The sequence below is a fragment of the Propithecus coquereli genome, unplaced genomic scaffold, assembly GCF_000956105.1.
Source record: "Propithecus coquereli isolate 6110/MARCELLA unplaced genomic scaffold, Pcoq_1.0 Scaffold299, whole genome shotgun sequence".
NCBI classification, from domain to species: Eukaryota; Metazoa; Chordata; class Mammalia; order Primates; family Indriidae; genus Propithecus; species Propithecus coquereli.
The window spans coordinates 2,361,381-2,380,862 of record NW_012148607.1 but is presented as its reverse complement, the minus strand read 5'-3'; the positions used below and the strand labels follow the sequence as shown (position 1 = coordinate 2,380,862).

General features: G+C 46.1%; 2 protein-coding genes across 3 annotated transcripts in view; one reads left to right on the top strand and one right to left on the bottom strand.

The window, feature by feature from the left end:
* The first annotated feature begins 275 nt into the window (after positions 1–275).
* TOE1 (target of EGR1, member 1 (nuclear)) lies at positions 276–3,969 on the top strand. Of its 2 annotated transcripts, none has more exons than XM_012648970.1 (8): positions 276–421; positions 1,143–1,282; positions 1,369–1,409; positions 1,542–1,638; positions 1,766–1,924; positions 2,195–2,454; positions 2,651–2,810; positions 2,892–3,812. In XM_012648970.1, the coding sequence occupies exons 1-8, from the start codon at positions 370–372 to the stop codon at positions 3,522–3,524; spliced, it is 1,542 nt and encodes a 513-aa protein (XP_012504424.1). In that variant the 5' UTR covers positions 276–369; the 3' UTR covers positions 3,525–3,812. The 2 variants fall into 2 exon arrangements, with proteins under 2 accessions (XP_012504424.1, XP_012504425.1); XM_012648971.1 differs by lacking the exon at positions 276–421 and adding an exon at positions 910–1,000 and having other exon boundaries at positions 2,892–3,969.
* An 88-nt stretch (positions 3,970–4,057) lies between these two features.
* TESK2 (testis-specific kinase 2) overlaps positions 4,058–19,482 on the bottom strand; it is an 86,273-nt gene continuing 70,848 nt past the window's right edge. Inside the window, exons 3-9 of the mRNA XM_012648968.1 lie at positions 13,898–14,044; positions 7,437–7,519; positions 7,162–7,246; positions 6,833–6,916; positions 6,529–6,615; positions 5,705–5,822; positions 4,058–5,404 (exon numbers count right to left, since the gene is read on the bottom strand). Of these exons, the coding sequence (XP_012504422.1) occupies positions 4,680–5,404; positions 5,705–5,822; positions 6,529–6,615; positions 6,833–6,916; positions 7,162–7,246; positions 7,437–7,519; positions 13,898–14,044 (1,329 nt within the window). The 3' untranslated portion in view covers positions 4,058–4,679. The remainder of the gene's footprint in view (positions 5,405–5,704; positions 5,823–6,528; positions 6,616–6,832; positions 6,917–7,161; positions 7,247–7,436; positions 7,520–13,897; positions 14,045–19,482) is intronic.

The window sequence follows — 19,482 nt, the reverse complement described above, 5'->3', positions numbered from 1 at the left end:
TAACTCCTAGGTGTGCTTTAAAGCCAAGTTCAAGCAGTGCCACCTGCCCCACCTGCCCCCCGGGCCGCGTGGATGAAGACAGCGTGACACCGAGGCCCCACGCTCCCGCCGGAGGTACTGGAAGGAGAAGACATTACCTCCCGAGCCGCCTCCCGCGCAGACGCTCCGACGCACTCCAAGGGGCGTGGCTCCGGGCGGTGAGCCGGGCGCACCAGCCAATAGGCTCTTAGCGCGCTCCGGGAGGACTCCCCCGCGCCAGCCCGCGGAGAGGGAGACCCCGCCCCATCCCCTACTGCCGGAGCCGCGCCAAGAGACGAAGCGGAAGTCCCGCGTACCCACAGGCGACTCAGGCGGGAGACGCGCAGCGTCATGGCCGCTGATGGTGACGATGGCGCAGCTTCAGCTCCAGCAGCTTCCGACGGTGAGCGCCTTCCCAGGAGTCGCCTTAAAAGGCGGTGCGCTCCAGGGAACGGATAGGCCTCGGGTTCATAGTTGTAGAGACAGACCTCAAGCTCAGAGGACTAGCTCCTTCCTCCTGAAGCAGCCACGAGCCGACTACAAGTCCCGGTGTGCACTACAGCGCGGGCAGTGAAAGCCGCAAGTGTTGGAGACATAGTCGGGGCTGGTGGCATGTCGGGAGATGTAGTCTGGAGCTCATAACTGTTGGTAGATGTGATACAGTTCAGTGTAGCAGGACCACGGGAAGTATGACGTATTGGGAGGTCTGGTGTGGGGCATTATTTATCTGGCTCTGGGGAATACTGGGAAGAGTCACTTGTGGCTGCTGGGAACAGAAGTATGGATCCTTGTGGTATATTAAGGGAGCTGAAATCCTCAAGCCCTGCAAAATATTTTCTTGCAGCACGTGGGAAAAAGGAACTTCAAAGGTCATCTAGTCCAACTTTCTCCCCTTTACAGATTGTGACGCTAGAGGGGAAGTAATTTTCCCAGGCTCACATAGGCCACTGGAAGACCCAGGCTTCCTCTCCTCAAATTCGGGGTACTGTCCTCCCAAGAACACATGGAATACAAAAGCTACCGATGGAAACTGCCCCCGCCCCCCAGTGGCCTAGCTTGGTGTCTGTTTCCCCGGCCTGGGTCTTTGGGTGAGCATGAACATCCATCACCTTCCTTACTCTCAGGTGGTGTCAGCAAAAGCACAAAATCTGGGGAAGAGCTAGTCCAGGTTCCTGTGGTGGATGTGCAAAGCAACAACTTCAAGGAGATGTGGCCATCCCTCCTGCTGGCCATAAAAACAGCTAACTTCGTGGCTGTGGACACGGTAAGGGTTGGGAAGCAGGGAGGACAGGAGGTTATGGAGTGGCTGGTGCTAGGGGCCTATCACCACTTCCCTTTACCCACCTATAGGAGCTGAGTGGGCTTGGGGACAGGAAGAGTTTGCTGAACCAGTAAGTATAAGCCCTTTTCTCTTTAGTCTCAGACCTCAACTCTGGAGGGGGTGGAGGGTCACAATCCTGGGTGGTTTGGGTCGTTCACCAGGCTAACTCCTAGCCACAGCCACCACCAAACCCAACCCCAAGGTGCATCGAGGAACGTTACAAGGCTGTGTGTCATGCTGCCAGGACCCGTTCTGTCCTCTCCCTGGGCCTTGCTTGCTTCAAGCAGCAGCTAGACAAGGTATGGGCTGATCTCACCCCCATCCCAGGTCTGTAGCTGGTGGGAGGAGGGTTGAGATCCTGCGGAACATCAGGTATGAGGTTTTTTCTCTCAAATCTTGATATAACAGATCCTCTTTCTCTCCCAGGGCGAACATTCCTACCTGGCTCAAGTGTTTAATCTCACCCTGCTGTGCATGGAGGAGTATGTCATAGAACCAAAGTCTGTGCAGTTCCTGGTACAGCATGGCTTCAACTTCAACCAGCAGTATGCCCAGGGCATCCCCTACCATAAGGGCAATGACAAGGTAGGCTTCCAGCCTCGAGTGTGCCTCTTCTGTGACTTCATTTCTTCCTATACTAACTAGGCTGGATGCCTGGGGAGAATCTGCTGCTAAGAGAGTATGAGGAATCACTAGTGACAGGGTTGAGGAAACAAGACTGATAGGAGGGTGGGTAGCGTTGGGTTAGGTAGAGAGGGAGAACTTTCCAGGTGGGGGAGCCTGGGATAAGTGTCCTACAGAAGAGGCTTCCTGGGGGACTCTGTCCTTCCCAGTAACCCCTTTACTTCCACCTAGGGTGATGAGAGCCAGAGCCTGTCAGTACGGACACTGTTCCTGGAGCTGATCCGGGCCCGCCGGCCCCTAGTGCTACACAATGGCCTTATAGACTTGGTGTTCCTGTACCAGAACTTCTATGCACACCTCCCGGATAATCTGGGAACTTTCACCGCTGACCTGTGTGAGATGTTCCCAGCAGGCATTTATGACACCAAATATGCTGCTGAGTTTCATGCCCGCTTCGTAGCCTCCTACTTAGAATATGCCTTCCGGAAATGGTGAGGAAATGCCTGAGGGAAAGGGGTGGGGCCTGATATGTGCCTATTTCATTCACTTGAGATATTTATTGAGCTCCTACCATGTGCCAGGCACTGTTTTAGGTGCTGAGGATTCAGCAGTGAACAAAACAGACAAAAAACCCTGCTCTCATGGAGCTTATATGCTAGTGGACCAATACCCTTTGCGCTGTTGCAGTGAACGGGAAAATGGGAAGCAGCGGGCAGCTGGCAGCCCACACCTTACCCTGGAGTTCTGCAGCTATCCTTCTAGCATGAGGGCCCATATTGACTACCGCTGCTGTATGCCCCCTGCAACCCACCGCCCTCATTCCACCAGCGTCTGTGACAATTTTTCGGTAAGAACACCTGCCTATTTCCTGGGGAAGGGGAGGTTCTAATGCCTGGAACCCCTTTCTAAGCCTTTTTCTCACCTCTAGGCCTATGGCTGGTGTCCCCTGGGACCACAGTGTCCTCAGTCCCATGATATTGACCTTATCATTGACACTGATGAGGCTGTGCTGGAGGACAAGCGGCGACGTCGACGGCGTAGGGAAAAACGAAGGAGGGCTTTGTTGAACCTGCCTGGGACACAGACCTCTGGGGAAGCTAAGGATGGTCCTCCCAAGAAGCAGGTCTGTGGGGATAGCCTCAAGGTTGAGGAAGAAGAGCAAAAGGTGGCTGATGAAACTAAGAACCTGTCTTGCTCTGAGCAAGGTCACAAAAATGATACGGAGCTGGGGCTTAAGGCAGCAAGACCTGAAAAAGCTGACACGGCTACCTCAGAAGTGCCAGGGAGTCAAGCCAGTCCTAACCCAGTGCCTGGGGATGGATTGCATCGGGCTGGTTTTGATGCCTTTATGACAGGTTATGTGATGGCCTATGTGGGAGTGAACCAGGGACCTCCGCCCTGCAGCTCTGGACCCTGGCTCCCTGAATGCCACAACAAGGTGTATCTGAGTGGCAAAGCTGTACCCCTCACAGTGGCCAAGAGCCAGTTCTCCCGTTCCTCCAAAGCCCACAACCAGAAGATGAAGCTGGCTTGGGGAGAAGCTGACCCAACTTCTACCTAGCACTTGGGGCCCAGGAAGAGCAGCTGAGGGTAGAACAGAGGTATTTTGGTCCCTCTACCCTGTAAATGTCATACTTAACTACTACTGAGTTTGGGGGAGGGGTCCTGGCACAGATACCGCTGCATTGACCTGGACATTCTCCTTTACCCCAGAGGCTGAGGTACAAGAGCACAAGAAGGTTGACCAGCACCTGTAATACCAACTTTATTTATTTTAAATTTGAAAGTGTCTTGGGAAAGTTTTACAAAAAAAAAAAAATCAACAGAAACAAGTTATGAAAATATTTGACCAGCTTCATCTTTGGTTATTTCTTATTGCGGCTCTATAAGGACAGACTGTTCCCAAAGCTCCAGGCATAGCAGGAAGGGAAGAAAATCAGTCCATATATAAACCATTTAACCAATTGAGTGTATCACGTGTTGACAAATACATAGAGCAGACCCTAAGGCCTACAAAAGCAGCCCCACTCCCAACCACAAGGTTGAAAGTTTTATGGGGCAGAACATTAAGATTCCTTTATAAATATGAAAATAGATTAATCAACTGGAAAAGGTTTTTGAATAGGTTAGCTAAGAGCCATGACCACCATGCTGCCTTGCCCTCCCCTTGCATAGAAATGTAGTGACGTGGTCTGACCACGTGATAAGTGCAAACAGCAGTTATTCAAGTGTCTCAGACATACTGGCAAGAAGCACCCCAGTCTTCAAGTCTGGGAAACAGTCATGCCCTTTATGGCCTCCTGGTCAGCTCTACGTTCCATCCAGTAGCCTTATAAGCCCCCAAAAAGGGTAAGAAACAGACTTGGGGTGGGAAAAAAATAGGGGTCATAGCTGCCTGCCAGCTCAGCCTAGAACTAGGGGTCCTCTGGTCCTGTATGAGGAAGTGGACTGGGGCGGGGGTGTCTGGTGGGAGCCAGAGCTCCTTGCTGGATTTCAGAGGCTTGGTATCAGATGTGGGCCCTAGCTAGGAAAGCCTCCCACTGCTGTCTCCCCTCTCATACACAGCCAGTGGGCACTGGGAGCCCCAAAGTTAAGCCTGGCTGGGTCTAGCCTGCTTGCTTTGTGGGCTCCAGGGAAGAGTCAAGGCTGTGTACCAAGGGGGCCCTATGGCTTCAGCTGAAGGTCCATCCCAAGGTGAGGCAGGGACTAACTCCCCTCACCCATCCTGCTCTTCCTGGGTTTGCTGGCCTATGCCTGAGATGGAGAAGGAAGCTGGAGCCAAGCCTCTTGGCCTTTCTTCTTCTACCTCCATCTCCTCAGAGGCACCTGCAGGGCACGGACTGGTCCCTTGGGGCCTGGGCCCAAAACCGTTTTCTTCCTGGAGACTAGAGCAGTCCATGGCCTCATGGGTTGGAGCAGCTGGTAGGGCAGATGCCCGGAATGGTGGGATCTCCTTTACTCTGTACTTGAGACTACTGAGGCGTGGTGGGGGCCCATCCGATAGTGATTCTTCCTGGCCCACAAATGGACAGGCTTCTTGACGCAAGAATTCAGGTGAGCCAGGCAAGGAACGCCACCGGCGAGCAGGTGGTGGGGCCAGGGGCTCCTGCCAGTCAGCCAAAGGCATAGTTCCAGGCCCTGGTGCATCCAGGTCAAATACAAGGGAGATGACAGACTTGCTGGGCAAGTCAAAGAACTTGATCTTGCCACCCTTGAGGTCCTGGCGAGCACTGAAAGGGTTGACTTTGGGGGTATGGGCAGCACCATCTCGTGGCCTGTAGTAGGGATCCAAGACGCTCACTGTACGTGGGGGTTTACGGGAGAAGATGTCTGACTGGCTTCGAGACAGCCAGATGGTACGTCTTGGGCGTGGTGACTTGGGGGGGATCTTGTCATCCAGTGAGCTCAGTCGCTTCACCCCAGGTACTTTCTCCAAGAGTCCTGAAGAATAGTGAGTCAAGTCTGGATTACTCTCATTGGTCATAGCAAATAGAAGCAGTACTGTACTGCAAAGTGCTTTCATTCACAAAAGCAAAGTAGGTACTGTTCCATTTCATCAATAAACAGACTCAGGGGAGGGAAAAGTCACAACTCTTACAGAGTCCCATACTTTTTCCATCATTATTCCCTCCCTTTTTGCTTCTGGACCTGGCATCTTGCAATCACAGCCCTACACAGCAAGGCCTACACCCTAATTTCCTCCCTTGGGGTCAGGTTGGGATCTCTGGTCTAATCTCTTACCCTTGGTTGTGGGCTGTAGCTTCCTATCTGTCTCCTGCTCTTCTTCCTGTAAGCGGTTCAGAATTTCCTCCAGGGTCTTCCCAATCTCCACAAAGGATGGGCGCAGTTTGGGGTCCATCTGTAGGCATCCACACCAGCCATTAGCCTTGCTCTCCATCTCCCACCTCAAGGATGGCATTTGAGTCTGTTTCTGGCATCTTTTAAGGTTCACATGTACAGCTAAGAGATCGTTTCTGAAGGCCCCAGGTAATGAGGGTGATTCACAGGGCTAAGGTCTAGGAAGATGGTATTGCCTACGATCCTCCCCTGTTGGTCTCCTTTATGTGTGTTTTTTATGTGCCTTATTTGGTACAAAACCCTCTGAAAGTATGTTCACGTTGGTTTATTCTGTTCTTGAGTTCTGTTGCTAATGTGTTTCTGGGACGTACCTGATCAAAGCCCAGTCACTTGGTCATAACAGGTAGGTCCAGCCCCCCAGAGCTGTATACATGAAGGCTAACAAGAGCCTTTCTCATGTGCCTCAGGACCAGCTGGATCCACCATCCAACAATAAACCCTGACCAGAGTCCCATCAACACCCAAGGCAAAGAGTGGGGGTCTATCCTGCAGACTGAGGACCAGATAATACAGCACAAATTTTTCTTTCCTTGGTCCAGGGCACTGGAGAGCCCCACCAGGCCCAGAGGGAGGGGAAGGTATGGTTGCTGTCACTCTTTCAATGAAAATGAGGCTTCCTGAGGTTAGCTAGCAGCGTCTACAGTCCTAACCAGGTGAAAAGGGTTCAGCCAGCCCCCGACCAAAGCCAAGGGGAGAAAGACACTCACATTACAGCAGTTGAAGGTGAGCTGCAGAAAGTCTGGTGGACAGTCTCCCACCATGTGCTGGAAAGCGTCATAGTCCAGCCCGAAATTCTGTGGATGGGTATGGTGGGGAGGGTATAGGGGACATGGGTAGACAGGTCATTAATCCCCCTACCCATCCTGGCCTGCTCAGAAGAGGAGGATGGGAGCTGCCCCTGAAAAGTAGCCACACACTGAGTTCCAGCAACTCCACCCCAAGGACAAAGCAATTGCATGGCCTCAAACCAGCCCCATCCCAGTGGCACTGATCCCCATGCCTGCAGCTCACCTCTGTGCGGGGAAGATAGTCCGGATCAGCCTGGATGCGGGCGATGATCTCGCAGAGGATGATACCATAAGAGAACACATCTGCCTGGTGGGTAGTCAGACCTCGGTTTCCCTCTCAATGGGCTGAGGGGTGGGGTGTCTGCCCCCCATGTCTAACAGCCCAGGCCTGGGCTCTATTGCCCATATTTCATCCAAGCCATTCACTGGGCAGCTGCCAGTACCAGACCTACTCTTAGCAAGAACACCCTGAACATAAAGGGTGATCCTGGACACTTTCTGCTAAGTGTAGATTCTAAGGAGAACTAGGCCTTGAGATCCTCCCAGACTTACCTTCTCATTATAGGGCTCATCTCGGAGAACCTCAGGTGCCATCCAGAAGGGTGAGCCCACTACGGCCAACTTCTCACACCCCATGCTGTGGAGTAAGATTATACAGAAAATGAGTTTGCCACTTGTTGGCACAACGGGATCTTCCTCTCCTCCAAGGACTAGGACTGACCAAATTTAAGGGAGCTGAGGTTGAACTGTAATCAAGTGCTGTAATTTTCCCTTAGCTTCAGCCCCCTCTCCTCAGACCCCAGCATTCATTCATTAGGGCTACTCACCTGACATCAGGGATCTTCTCAGCCAGGCCAAAGTCAGCAACCACTGCAGAATAACCATTTTCATCCCTCTTTATCAGGCAGTTCTAGGGTTCCCAAAGAAGAGAAGATAATGTGGCTTAGACGTAGGGACCATCCAGCCATAGTTTATCACCCAAACCTCCCGTCCTATCACAGGGCACCTTGTCCTCTGCTCCTTGGTGAACCACACTCTTAGGCTGACCCCAGTGGTCAGATCTGGGGGCCCTAAGTCATGTGAAATGAGTCCTGGATCTTGGGTGGCTGCCTTAAGATTCACTTCATACTCCAAACATAATTGTTTGTTGTTGCTTTCTAAGTGCTAGGTGTACTTTTAGAGATACCTCAATAAAACAAAAACTCTTGTCCTCTTGGAATTTACAATCTAGTGGAGGAAGACAGACTATCAAGCCCCTGTTTCCTCCTTCCTCAGGATGCCGAGACCCAAAAACCCAGCCCTGACCTTGCCAAGTTAATAAAGCATAAGACAAGTGCCTACGTTGACTTTCACTGCCCAAAGGATCACAACTAACCTGTATGGCATTAAAAGTCTATGATCTGGCTCCATCCAACTGGCTTACTCCCCACATCCCTGGCTCCTGGTACCCCTATGCACATACCCTCATCCAGACTTGTCACAGACAAGCTTGATTTACCAAGCCTAAGCAGGCCCTTCAAGCCTTTGCCTTTGCTTATACTGCTCCTTTCCACTTGGAATATGCTACACCTTCACCTCTCCCTCTCATCTCAAACTCCTTTAACTCCTCCTCTATGCCACTTCTTACAGTCTAGCAGAGAGGCTGTGAGCTCCTTGGGAGCAGGTTCCGGTTTGGGCCTTCCTTACAGTATTTAATTCATGGGAGAAGCTGAGGACATGCTTGCTGAACAAATGCTGCCATCTTCAGAGAAAGGGTGAACCCAAATGACCTATAAACAAACAAAGCAGCAACTAGCTCTCCCCAAATAGCTTAATTCAAAATAGTCCTACACCACTCTGGCTCAGGCACCTCACCCCACCCCCTTCCTCCAGAGGCAGCAGAGCGGGGATCCTTGGCTCACAGAAACATTTCTGGGGCCAGCAAGACCCTATCTGACCCAAACCATCCCTCCCTCCTCCTTGCCAGCATTGGCATGTAGTTGCTAAGACATTGCCAAATCACATCCTTGCTTACTCCACATCAGTTACAAATTAATCCCTTACTCTGGCCTTGATGTGATTACGCTATTCCCCTTTCCCAAGGTGGAAGGAGCCTGATTCGTCACATCTCCTACCCTGGATCCCAGGTAGAAATGCATCATCTCTGGCTTCCAAGTAGGACAGTCTCTGTGCTTGTCGTCCTGGCTTTGGCCCTGCTGGCTCAGCATCCTAATCCCCTGACTTTGACTGTCTGTGGGAAGATGGCCCTAGGCCAGCCTGCCTATTAGGCAGCCAAAGCCCCAGCTATAGGGCACCAGCCTGTGAGGCAGTGGCAGCTCAGATCTGTCACCTATTTCTCTCCCATCTTAGAAGACAACTTGCCTAGAGTAAGCAGTAAGAGAGGCCCAGTCAGACTTCCCTGAGGCAAGAGGTAACCTTTTCAGGTTCGAAAAGCAGCCCAGGCTACTGCTGCCTGGCTCTAGTTCCTCTTTGTCCTCACCCCTACTATAGTGCATCACACTGTAGCAGAGTGACTTACATGTTTTCCTCTTTAAGGGCAGGGAAAGATCCCATTCATCTCTGTATCTCTAACCTAGCACCGGCACACAGGAGCTTGGCAAAAGTTTATTAAATGAAAGTTTGATCTGATGACTGAAGCAAGTGAGCATTTAAAAGCATACATTTGACTCCATAGTAAGGACTGAGCCTCAAAAGGGTGGCCCTGGATGATGTATCTCCTGGAAACCTACATAAATTCTTCAGAACTAGGCCAGAGTAGACACCTGTCTTGGAACATGAACAGTCAGTATTGACACTGAATAAAACCACCAATGCCAAGTCCATTTGTTACTGTTTGCTCTAAGCTAAAGCTGTTTCTATAACAACAATAAAAAGACTTTCAATGTGCCATCACCTCTTCCCCTCACCCCACAAACTCCATAAACCCAGTTAGCATCAGGTAGCAAAAGACTGGTTCTACATCTCAAGAAAGGTTAACATGTTCTTTTCACAGTACAGGGAGATCAGTGACTGAACTGCCTCCTAAATGCCTCAGGGACTGCTACAGTCAAAGTCTATTAGAAAATTATCTGTTTTGTTTTGATGTGTCCCATCCCTTGCCCTAACCCCACCATGTGATCCCGTACCTTTACTTACCATAGCTCTTGTGTGATGACCTCCTCACTTATCTGTCTCTACAACCAGACTAAAAGCCCATGGAGGGTACATATTGGATTCCAGTCATTTCTATGTTCCCAATACTGTGTCCTCTAATAACACAGTAAAATGGTTTTCAGAAGCTGTTGACAGTTCTCATTATAAAAAATAACTCCAGGGTGCCCTAATAGCCACTCTCTGCATCCTTCCAACATTCAACTTTGTTCCTAATTCACATTCTCTCCACTTTCTGAAAATTGGCATTTCTGTTCCTAATTGTGTGGCATAGCCCAAGACCATAGCCAGACAGGCTTTTCACTCTGATGAAGTCACCAGAGTGGCTTCTATAGAGTCAACACGGAACAACAGTAAAGAACAACCAAGAACTAAAGGTACGATTCATAATTCATAGGCATACTCCCAATAGTAACCACAGTGGTGCTTTCCTGATGCTAGGCAGTAATGGTATTAGGCAAAAACAAACTGCTCTCTTAGCTACTTCAAGAGCCAAGGGTCATGTATACTTGTACTAGTTACTTCTAGAGCTACTGGTAAAAGCTTATGTGTGGTTATTGCCAGTTCCTTATGGAGCTCATGAACTGAATATTTTTAAAGGCACACTGCCTCCCACCCCCTTCTAAGTAAGTTCTTAGCATTGCCCCTGCACAAATCCATTTCAGGCTGCTGCTTACAAAATTAGACCAAACAGCTGTATCTGACAGACTTTTCACTCTTAAAGCAGTACTGCAGCAGCTGCTGACATGTAAATCTTACAAAGGCAATACCACTTGTAGGAGGTATGCTGATAGGAAACTAGGGATCCTTTTGCCGCAACCACAGGCTCAGAACCATTTGGAAAAGGCATCTACTGCTCTCTGTCCTGGTTTACTGACTTGGAACATGTTCCCACTTTAAATCCCTCCTGTTAGCTCTGGTCTGAGAACCATGGACTAATCACTCCTGTAAGGTCAAGGACAGAATCTCCTTTACAGACTGGGAACACTGAGGTCCCAAGGGCACTGAAGTAATTTGGAAAGGTGGGACCAAACTGGGCCTGGGACCCAAAATCTCATCTCTGCAGCAGATGTTTGGGCCTCTTGCTATCAAGCCCATTCCCCGAAACAGGGCCAGGAAGCCCCCACTCTCACAGGCTCTGTGCTAGGTGCTATGAATACAAAGGTAAATAAGAGGAGCACTTGAGAAACCAATGCGCTGGTGGGAGACAAAGAACAGATCAAATAATATGAAGTGTACACTTCTAAAATATAGGTAACACTGCTTTTTACCCTAACCTTCTGCCACATGAGGATAAAGCATTCATCCCTTTTGCCATGCCAGGACGTGGCAAGAAGTCTCTCATTGGAGTTCCCAGCTTCCAGACTATGAGAAATAAATTTCTATTGTTTATAAATTAAAAAATAAATAAAGATAGGTAACACTGATCTTAAAGAAATCAAACATGGACCCAAGGTTGACAATGAAGACACAGTCTGGAAACCTCAGAGCCCTCTGCTGTCCCATGAGCCTTATTTCTCATTGGGGCTTCTTAATCTTAGAGTCAAGGCCGCCACCACACAAGTGTCCTGGGTGGGGCTGCTCTGGCCTGGGTGTGGACATACAATATTCTCCGTAATTCCTGAAACATTTACAACAAGGCTGGAACATTCAGACAAAACTTTACCACAAAAAGCTCAGAGATAATAAAAGGGTAATGAACACAAAAAGAATCTCAAATTAGATAGTTTATAAGGTTTATTAGACTCACTTGTTGTCTTCAACTTGAGATCCCCTACAGTACCTTCCTCTAGAGCTTGCAAAAGTCATGTGTTCTTTATCCTTAACATCTTAAAGTCCAGACCCAGGAAAGCACAGCCCAGAAACAGAGAGAGTTCTTTCTCCTAAGTTCCCTAGTTTCTTGTGTCAAGCCAACTGACACTGGGAATGCCCACTCCCTATAAGAAAAACCAAAGGACGTCTTACCCTGTAGTCCAAAAAGGTTAGTCCTTTTTTACAATACGACACAACAAGCCCAGACAGAACCACACTTGAACACTAGTGCGGTGGGACAAAGTGCTTTCGGGGCACAGAAGGGAACATGATGAACTCTCATGAACTCTCTTACTCCACGAAGCCTAGCTACCCTAGCCTAGAATGATCTTCCCTGCTCTGAAAACCTGTAGTCTATGTAGCTGAACTCTTACTTATAAAGTGCTGTGCACTATCTTTAAATTATTTCCCAACAAGACTGTATCTCCAGATCAGAAATTCTCCTTTTCTAATATTCCTTCACCCATGGAGCCAGGCACAGGAGATACTCAGGTAGGTGTGGGGGAAATATCTGTATAACTGATGGATAATTTGTCACAAACTCCCTCCACCTTAGAAGAAATAGCGCTGAGTAGGAAGCCAAGATTTGCTTTTGACTAGATATCTGAGGCAAGAGTATCACCTTAAGAAATTGTCTAAGTTGATACAACCCCACCCATTTGCCTAAAACAAGTGCAGTTTTCTTAGTCTTGATTTTCTAAAACATTCTCGCAGAGAAGAAATGGCTGATGAAGAAATAAAATATCACCTTCCAGGCCCCAACTGTCCAGTTCTTGAGGTAGTAACATAGATAAAGGGCTCCATACAGCTAGGCCTCAGCTAGTTCCCAGTTCTATGTGCCAGTCTTGCAGCTGACTGTAAGTGACTCTGCCACACTCAGTGGCCCTACAATCACCTCCCCAAAGGTATTTTCTGTACAGTAGTTTATAAACCAATGGCCAAGGTCTGTCAGGTACAGTACTGCTGTTTGAAACAGCAGAACCATTCCAACGGTATGGTAGCCAGGGACTTACTGCTTTATTAGCTCAGAGTACAGCTGTTTTGGTTCTCTTTGCAAACTTCTTCCTATAACAGGCTGCTCTCCCCACTCGTCTGTGACAGAAGTAGTATAGGAGTATGTGTATGCATGTATGCATGTGTATGTGTAGAGAATGGGGAATGAAATGACAGCTATTCTTAGGCAGGTACAAAACTGCTATACATCTCCCTAGAAGACTTGAATTCAGTTCTTGGGCAGAAGTCATATTAGATATGTTAGATGGCCTTACAGTTCATCCACCAATTATTAAACAGTACTATTTATATAAGCCTTGTCACAGTGGTGTCCTAGGCCATTTGGCTTTAGGGTGCCAGCGTTGTAGCATGGCCAACTTCCTCTGAAAGCAACTCTTTTCTAACCTGGTCACATAGCAATTTGGACAACAAGAGAACACTACAGAGACCAGCTGACACCAAAGAGGAACTGGCAGGATGGCAGAAACTCAATCACACAGACAGAAAATGGGTCAGTACATTATGGCCCTCAAAACCTATACTCAAGTGACTAAAAATCACTGAACTCCTGCTCTCAGCTAAGAGCTGTGTCCTGGGGGCCATGGGAGAGAAAACTGACAGGCCCCCACACCAACCACCTTGACTGCTGTCACGCCTACAGGGCAAGAATCTCTTTACCCTCCCCATGTCATCTGCTCCTGCAACACACATTCAGGAGAACTGAAGTCAAATGTGAAGGCTCTCAAGGTGAATGTGTTGCTTGGCTCAACACTGAAATGTACCTGCTCTGAGCTGATACAGGCTTTCTAAGGACTAGCTAGCTATAAAGAGTAATGAATTATGTCCTCTGTAATCACAGAGGATTAAATGTTAAATCTATAAGAGATCTACATAATCCTAAACTCATTAGTGACTGATTTCTTTTTTTTTGAGACAGAGTCTCACTCTGTTGCCCAGGCTAGAGTGCCGTGGCATCAGCCTAGCTCACAGCAACCTCAAACTCCTGGGCTCAAGCAATGCTTCTGCCTCAGCCTCCCGAGTAGCTGGGACTACAGGCATGCGTCACCACGCCTGGCTAATTTTTTCTCTATATATTTTTAGTTATCCAGCTAATTTCTTTCTATTTTTTTAGTAGAGACGGGGTCTCGCTCTTGCTCAGGCTGGTCTTGAACTCCTGAGCTCAAGCAATCCTCCTACCTCTGCCTCCCAGAGTGCTGGGATTACAGGCGTGAGCTACCACACCCGGCCATGTGACTGATTTCTTAACACAGATTTCTTGGTTAAAAAAAAAGATAGTGTCTCTCAAAAAGTTGTCAAAGTAAAGCCTTCATACCTTAGATGTGAGGTCCCGATGAAAAATGCCTTTGAAGTGAAGGTAGCTGAGGCCCACTGCTATGTCATAGGCCAGTTTTACCCTCACAGTCCAGGGCAAATGCAGGTTACTGTCTAGCAACTGTTCCAGGTTCCCAGAGTTGATATACTGAAAAACAGAGGGAAAACCCAGCTATCATTTATCAGAAGTGTTTAGGCTGTTGGTTTACAAAGTAAACACCTAGAAGACAGAGACCATGTGTTTTGTTTTGTTTTGTTTTAAGTTACTAAGGATTTATTCTGCATCCAAGCACTATGGTGGGTGCTGCACACAAAGGTACCTTCCCTTTGAGGAGATCACAACCTATTAAGGGATACAAACAATATCATATGGTAAATATTAAAATACAGTTATATGCAGACATGCACCACTCAGGATAAAGTTACTAACTCTGTCTGGGCACGACAGAGGAAGCTGCACAAGGAAGTAAGGAGTCAGAAAGGATGGCATGGGGTAGCAGGAAAGATGGATAGTCCACACAAAGAGAACAGCATATGCAAAGCCATAGGTTAAGTGCATTCAGGAAACTAATTTACTCAATATGGCCAGAGTGCATGTGTACGAGAATCAGGAAGTGAGGCTGATATGTTTTGCTAAGATATATGGACTTTATCCTGTCTGTAGGGAACAAAAGAAGCCTTTTAAACAGGGGAGCAACATGGTCATATTTGCTTTTTAAAGAAAAGATTATTTTAGCAATGATATGATAGATGGATTAGAGTGGAGAATATAAGAAAGGAGAAACAGGTTAGGCAATTATCCTGGTGAGAGAAGGGCATCTAAGTCAAGGCAAAAGTAGAGTCATTGGGACAAGGCAAGATTCGAAATGTAGGTAGATGGCAGAGTAAAAAAAACTTGATGATTGCCTGGATCGGAGAATGGGGACAATAAAAAGTTCTAGGATGATCCCAGGCTATTGGTCCCTGGATGTCATTATTAATTATCCAGAATATAGGGAAAGGAGTAGATTTTTAGAAGAGGCAATGTTAAGAGATGGTGAGTTCAGCAGGGACAAGTTGAATTTAAGGTGGAGATGTCCTATAAAGAATTATTTTAAAGTTTAAGAATAAAGTCTGGGCAAGAGACTACATTTAGGAGGCAACAACATTGAGCTGAAGCAGTTACAGAGTCCAAGGAACGTATGAAACTGTCCAGGGGTTAACATGTAAAACGGGAAATTAACAGAATCCCAAGGGATGGTAAAATTTACAGGAACAAGCAGAGGAAGAAGAACCAAGCAAGAATGTCATCATAGATGTTAAAGAAGGAGAACATTCTAAAAAGAAAATGACCAACAATATCAAATGCTACAGATCAAGTAAGATAAGCTTGAAAAGTGTCCACTAGAAAGTGACTGACAGCCTCAGCCAAAGCATTTTCAGTAAAGTGGTTAAAACTAGAATAAGACTGAAGTGAACTGAGGAGTGAGTAGGAGATAAGGCTATGGAGAAATTATGTGAAGATATACTCTTCAAGAAATGTGGCTATTCTTTATCATTCCTGTATGCCCATGAAGGGCTGCTTTTTGCTCTTTTTTTAAAGAGTGAATAAGTATATTTATATATAGAAAATAATAATAGCAGCTAATATTTAATAAAGTGCTTACATTGGGCCAGTACTATTCTAAGAACTTTACATATATTATATCTCATTATTCTGCACAATAACTCTATGATGTAAGCGTACTATTACTCTCATTTTACGGAAGGCATTTAGAGGTTAAGCAACTTGCTCAAGGTTATCCAATTATTAAGTGGCAGAGACAGGTAGGCTCTGCAGTCTGGCTCCAGAGCCCATACTCTTTACCATTACATTGCATTGGAGAGTCAAAGAGACCACAGCATCTGAGTCAGAGAGCCTCATGTAGCATAGGAGCTCAAAAATGAATTTACTCAAAACTTACATGATGTATTCTCTCTCTCTTTCTTCCAAGGGAGAAAAAGGGGGAAACTCATATAAGCCTAAAATTCATTTGTTAATACTTATTTTTGGGGGGTGATGTTGAATTTACAAAGTACTGGGGAACCTAATGGGATAAGAGGCAAGAAATCTAAATTCTAGTCTAATTCTGCCTAATTGCCACTTACTTTGGACAAACCAACTAATAAAGCTATGTATCCTTCATTTTTCTCAACTACAAAGTAGGTGTGATAATTCCTGATCCACCCAATTCACAATGTTATTATGAGAATCTGATAAAACATTTGAAAGTGCTTAGAAAAAATTTAAATGTCGTATGACCTGAGATTTTCTGATGTGATAATATGAGCACCAAAAAGAACCAGTTGGGGGCAGCGCCATGCAGCACTTTAGATCCCTGGAAAAGACAGATCAGTTTGGCAAGACAGAAAGAGTGGCTAAACAATTATATCCTCTAACTTCGCAAAAGAGAAACCTGTTGATCTGCTTCATCCTGCTTGATAATCCATCTTTGAAAATCTCGAAATAAGGAATAATGACAGCATAAGCACAGTGCCTTTTGAATCTACCCAAGGTTCACATTTGGGCTGCCCATTTACTGAAAAGAAACTGAGCTTGTGACTTCCAAGCTACAAGGCGGCAATGAAGCTGACATCTAATCATGCAGGCAAATTTCTTTCTTACTTTTTAAATTTATTTTTTGAGACACAGTCTCGTTCTGTCACACAGGGTAGAGTGCTGGTCTCAAACTCCTGAGCTCAAGCAATCTTCCCGCCTAGGCCTCCCAGAGTACTAGGATTACAGGCGTGAGCCACCACACCCGGCCGAGGCAAATTTCTTTAGCTCTGAGAGTCAAAAGGTCTGAAGAGATGGTTTGAAGGTCTTTGGCATGGTGAGAGTGTGATGGAAGCCCTGTCTTCATGAGCCACTCAGGTTTCCAAACTGAGTGTCTGGCAGAAGAGACTACGATGGGAAGACTGTATATGCACACTCTGCAGGCCAAGTGAGGCCAGGACTCTTGGTTCTGGTTCAGAAAAACACATTTACTCTGTTCAGCAATGTCTCTAAAGGCCTGAGAAATCCACAGACCAAGCCAGAGAGAGGAGCACAGGAAAAAGGTGAGACAAGGTGAGGAATGATGACACTAATAGATTCTGGCTTTTCTAGGCAAGATGGAAAAAGCATAAACCAAGGACCAGAGAGGAAAACCAAATGGAATTTGCTTTTACAACCCATTTCTTTTGCCTGCTTTGATGAATACATTGGTGGGATGATAAGCCTCTGGGCCCTCAGAAACCACATCTCAATGTCTCAAGACCTTTGCATATATGAGGAAAGGTTTGAGATCTGTCAACAAGGAAGATTTCTAAGTTGCTACATACTATATGTGCCCATTAGTTGGAATGTTCACTTCCCCATAGGCAACTTCCAGTGCAGACTCAGCTGGTGCGGCCTCTGAACAAATCCCTCTGCAGGAAGCAGAGGCAAGAGCAACTGCACTAGCACATTCAGCTATTCCGGATGGGGATAACAGCTGCTTTGCTTTCATTTTCTTCCAGACCACTCCCTCAGGCAGCTCTATAAAACAACCTAAGGCATTGGCAATACATTTACATAACTTAATAGAGAAGTTTTAACATTTTTGTTGTTATTTTAAACTTTCAAGTTCAGAAAACTATAATACAGCCAATCAAATGTGTTATAGGTACTTCAAGACCTCTCACTGACTATTATCTATAGCAACTTTACCTATACCAAAACCTGTATCTCCTCCTCATGGTCTAATAAAATGTTATAAAACAGTTTCTTCCATTTCTCTTGTATTTGATACTTGGTTTCATTAAAGATACAGACCCTTTTTCCTAGAAGGCACTGAATAACTAAATGTGTCTTGGCAACTAAATTATATTATATAAATAAATCTTTATTACTAAAATGCAAGAAATCATATGCCAACATCTTTTTAAAAATCACCAAAGGGGGCCAAGCATGGTGGCTCACGCCTGTAATCCTAGCACTCTGGGAGGCTAAGACAGGAGAAGTGCTTGAGCTCAGGAGATTGAGACCAGCCTGAGCAAAAGTGAGACCCCATCTCTACTAAAAATAGAAAAATTAGCTGGATGCCGTGGTATGCACCTGTAGTCCCAATTACTTGGGAGGCTGAGGCAGGAGGATCACATGAGCCCAGGAGTTTGAGGTTGCTGTGAGCTAATGATAACACCACTGCACTGTACCCAGGTCAACAAAGCAAGACTGTCTCAAAAAAAGAGACATATAATCAACTAACGATTTTCTCCACACAAGAGAATAACAAGATTGGATATGCTACACAGAAATATTCTAACAGTAATGTAAACACTATAAGGAAAGGCCTGGAATTAAGGCTGGGAGAACAGTTAGGATAACAAAGCCCTGAATAAGACAATGGCAGCAATAATGGAAAAGAGGTTAATATATGAGAGACATCTCAGAAGTAGAATCAACAAGATTTGGTGTTTGATCAAAGGTAGGGAGTAATCAAAAGAGATAAGTTACACAAAGACAGACCATCATGGTGTTTAGCTCCTAGTACACTACTAATTCTTCTCACAGTCAATATCTTATTATTATCATCCCTCCCCTAGGTTATTCCATTAGTCTTCTAATTAGTCTTCTTGCCCCCTTTTGCATCTTGAAAAGATTTAGCCCTCATTCCAATCCATTTTCCATAATTCAGACAAAACAATCTTTCTGAAATGCCAACCTGAAGCCGCTCCTCTGTTAAAATTATTCGATGATGCTCTATTACTCTTAGGATAAAACCCATAATCCTTAGCATGGCACACAGAGCCTTTCGCTCCTGCTTATAAAGGTCTGACTCCTGCTTACCTGCACCTGTGTACACATTGCTGGTCCCTTTACCTAGAACATCCTCCTCCACCTAGGCCTGGTTAATATTCCCTCATTATTGAGGATTCAGTTCCATTTATTGGCAACCCATAGGTAGGGTTGGGGGTAAGAAAGACATTCTATGCAAAAGGAACACAAAGATAACAAAGTAAAGGGATTATTACTTATTCTTTTTTTTTTTCTTTCTTCATAAGTAAGGGAGAAGGGATGAAGCTAAAAAGTTAAGACGGGCAGTATAGTAAAGTGGGGAAGCCCACAGACTGCAGTTAGACTGCCAAGGATTGAATCTCATCTCTGACTACAACTAGTTGTGGAACCCTGGGTTGGTTACTAAATTTCTTTAATACGCATCTATAAAATGGAAATTACAATAGTACCTAACCCATAAAGTTGTTGTGAAGATTCAGTAAGTTGATATATGTAAAATGCTAAGAATAATGTCAAAGAAAGTTATCAATATGTCAGTTGTTATTATTTCTATTATTATACATATTATTAGTATAGAAGTTCTAGAATACCAAGATGAAGCATCTATAATTAATTTGGCAGACCACGGGGGGCCACTGAAACTTTACAGGTAAAGGTATAATATGATCTGATAAGGCCTGAATTATGTCCCCTAAAAAGATATGTTCGAGTCCTAAACCCTGGTAACTATCAATGTGACCTTACTTGGCAATAGGGTCTTTATGGATATAATCAAGTTAAGATGAGGTCATACTGGAGTAGGGTGGGCC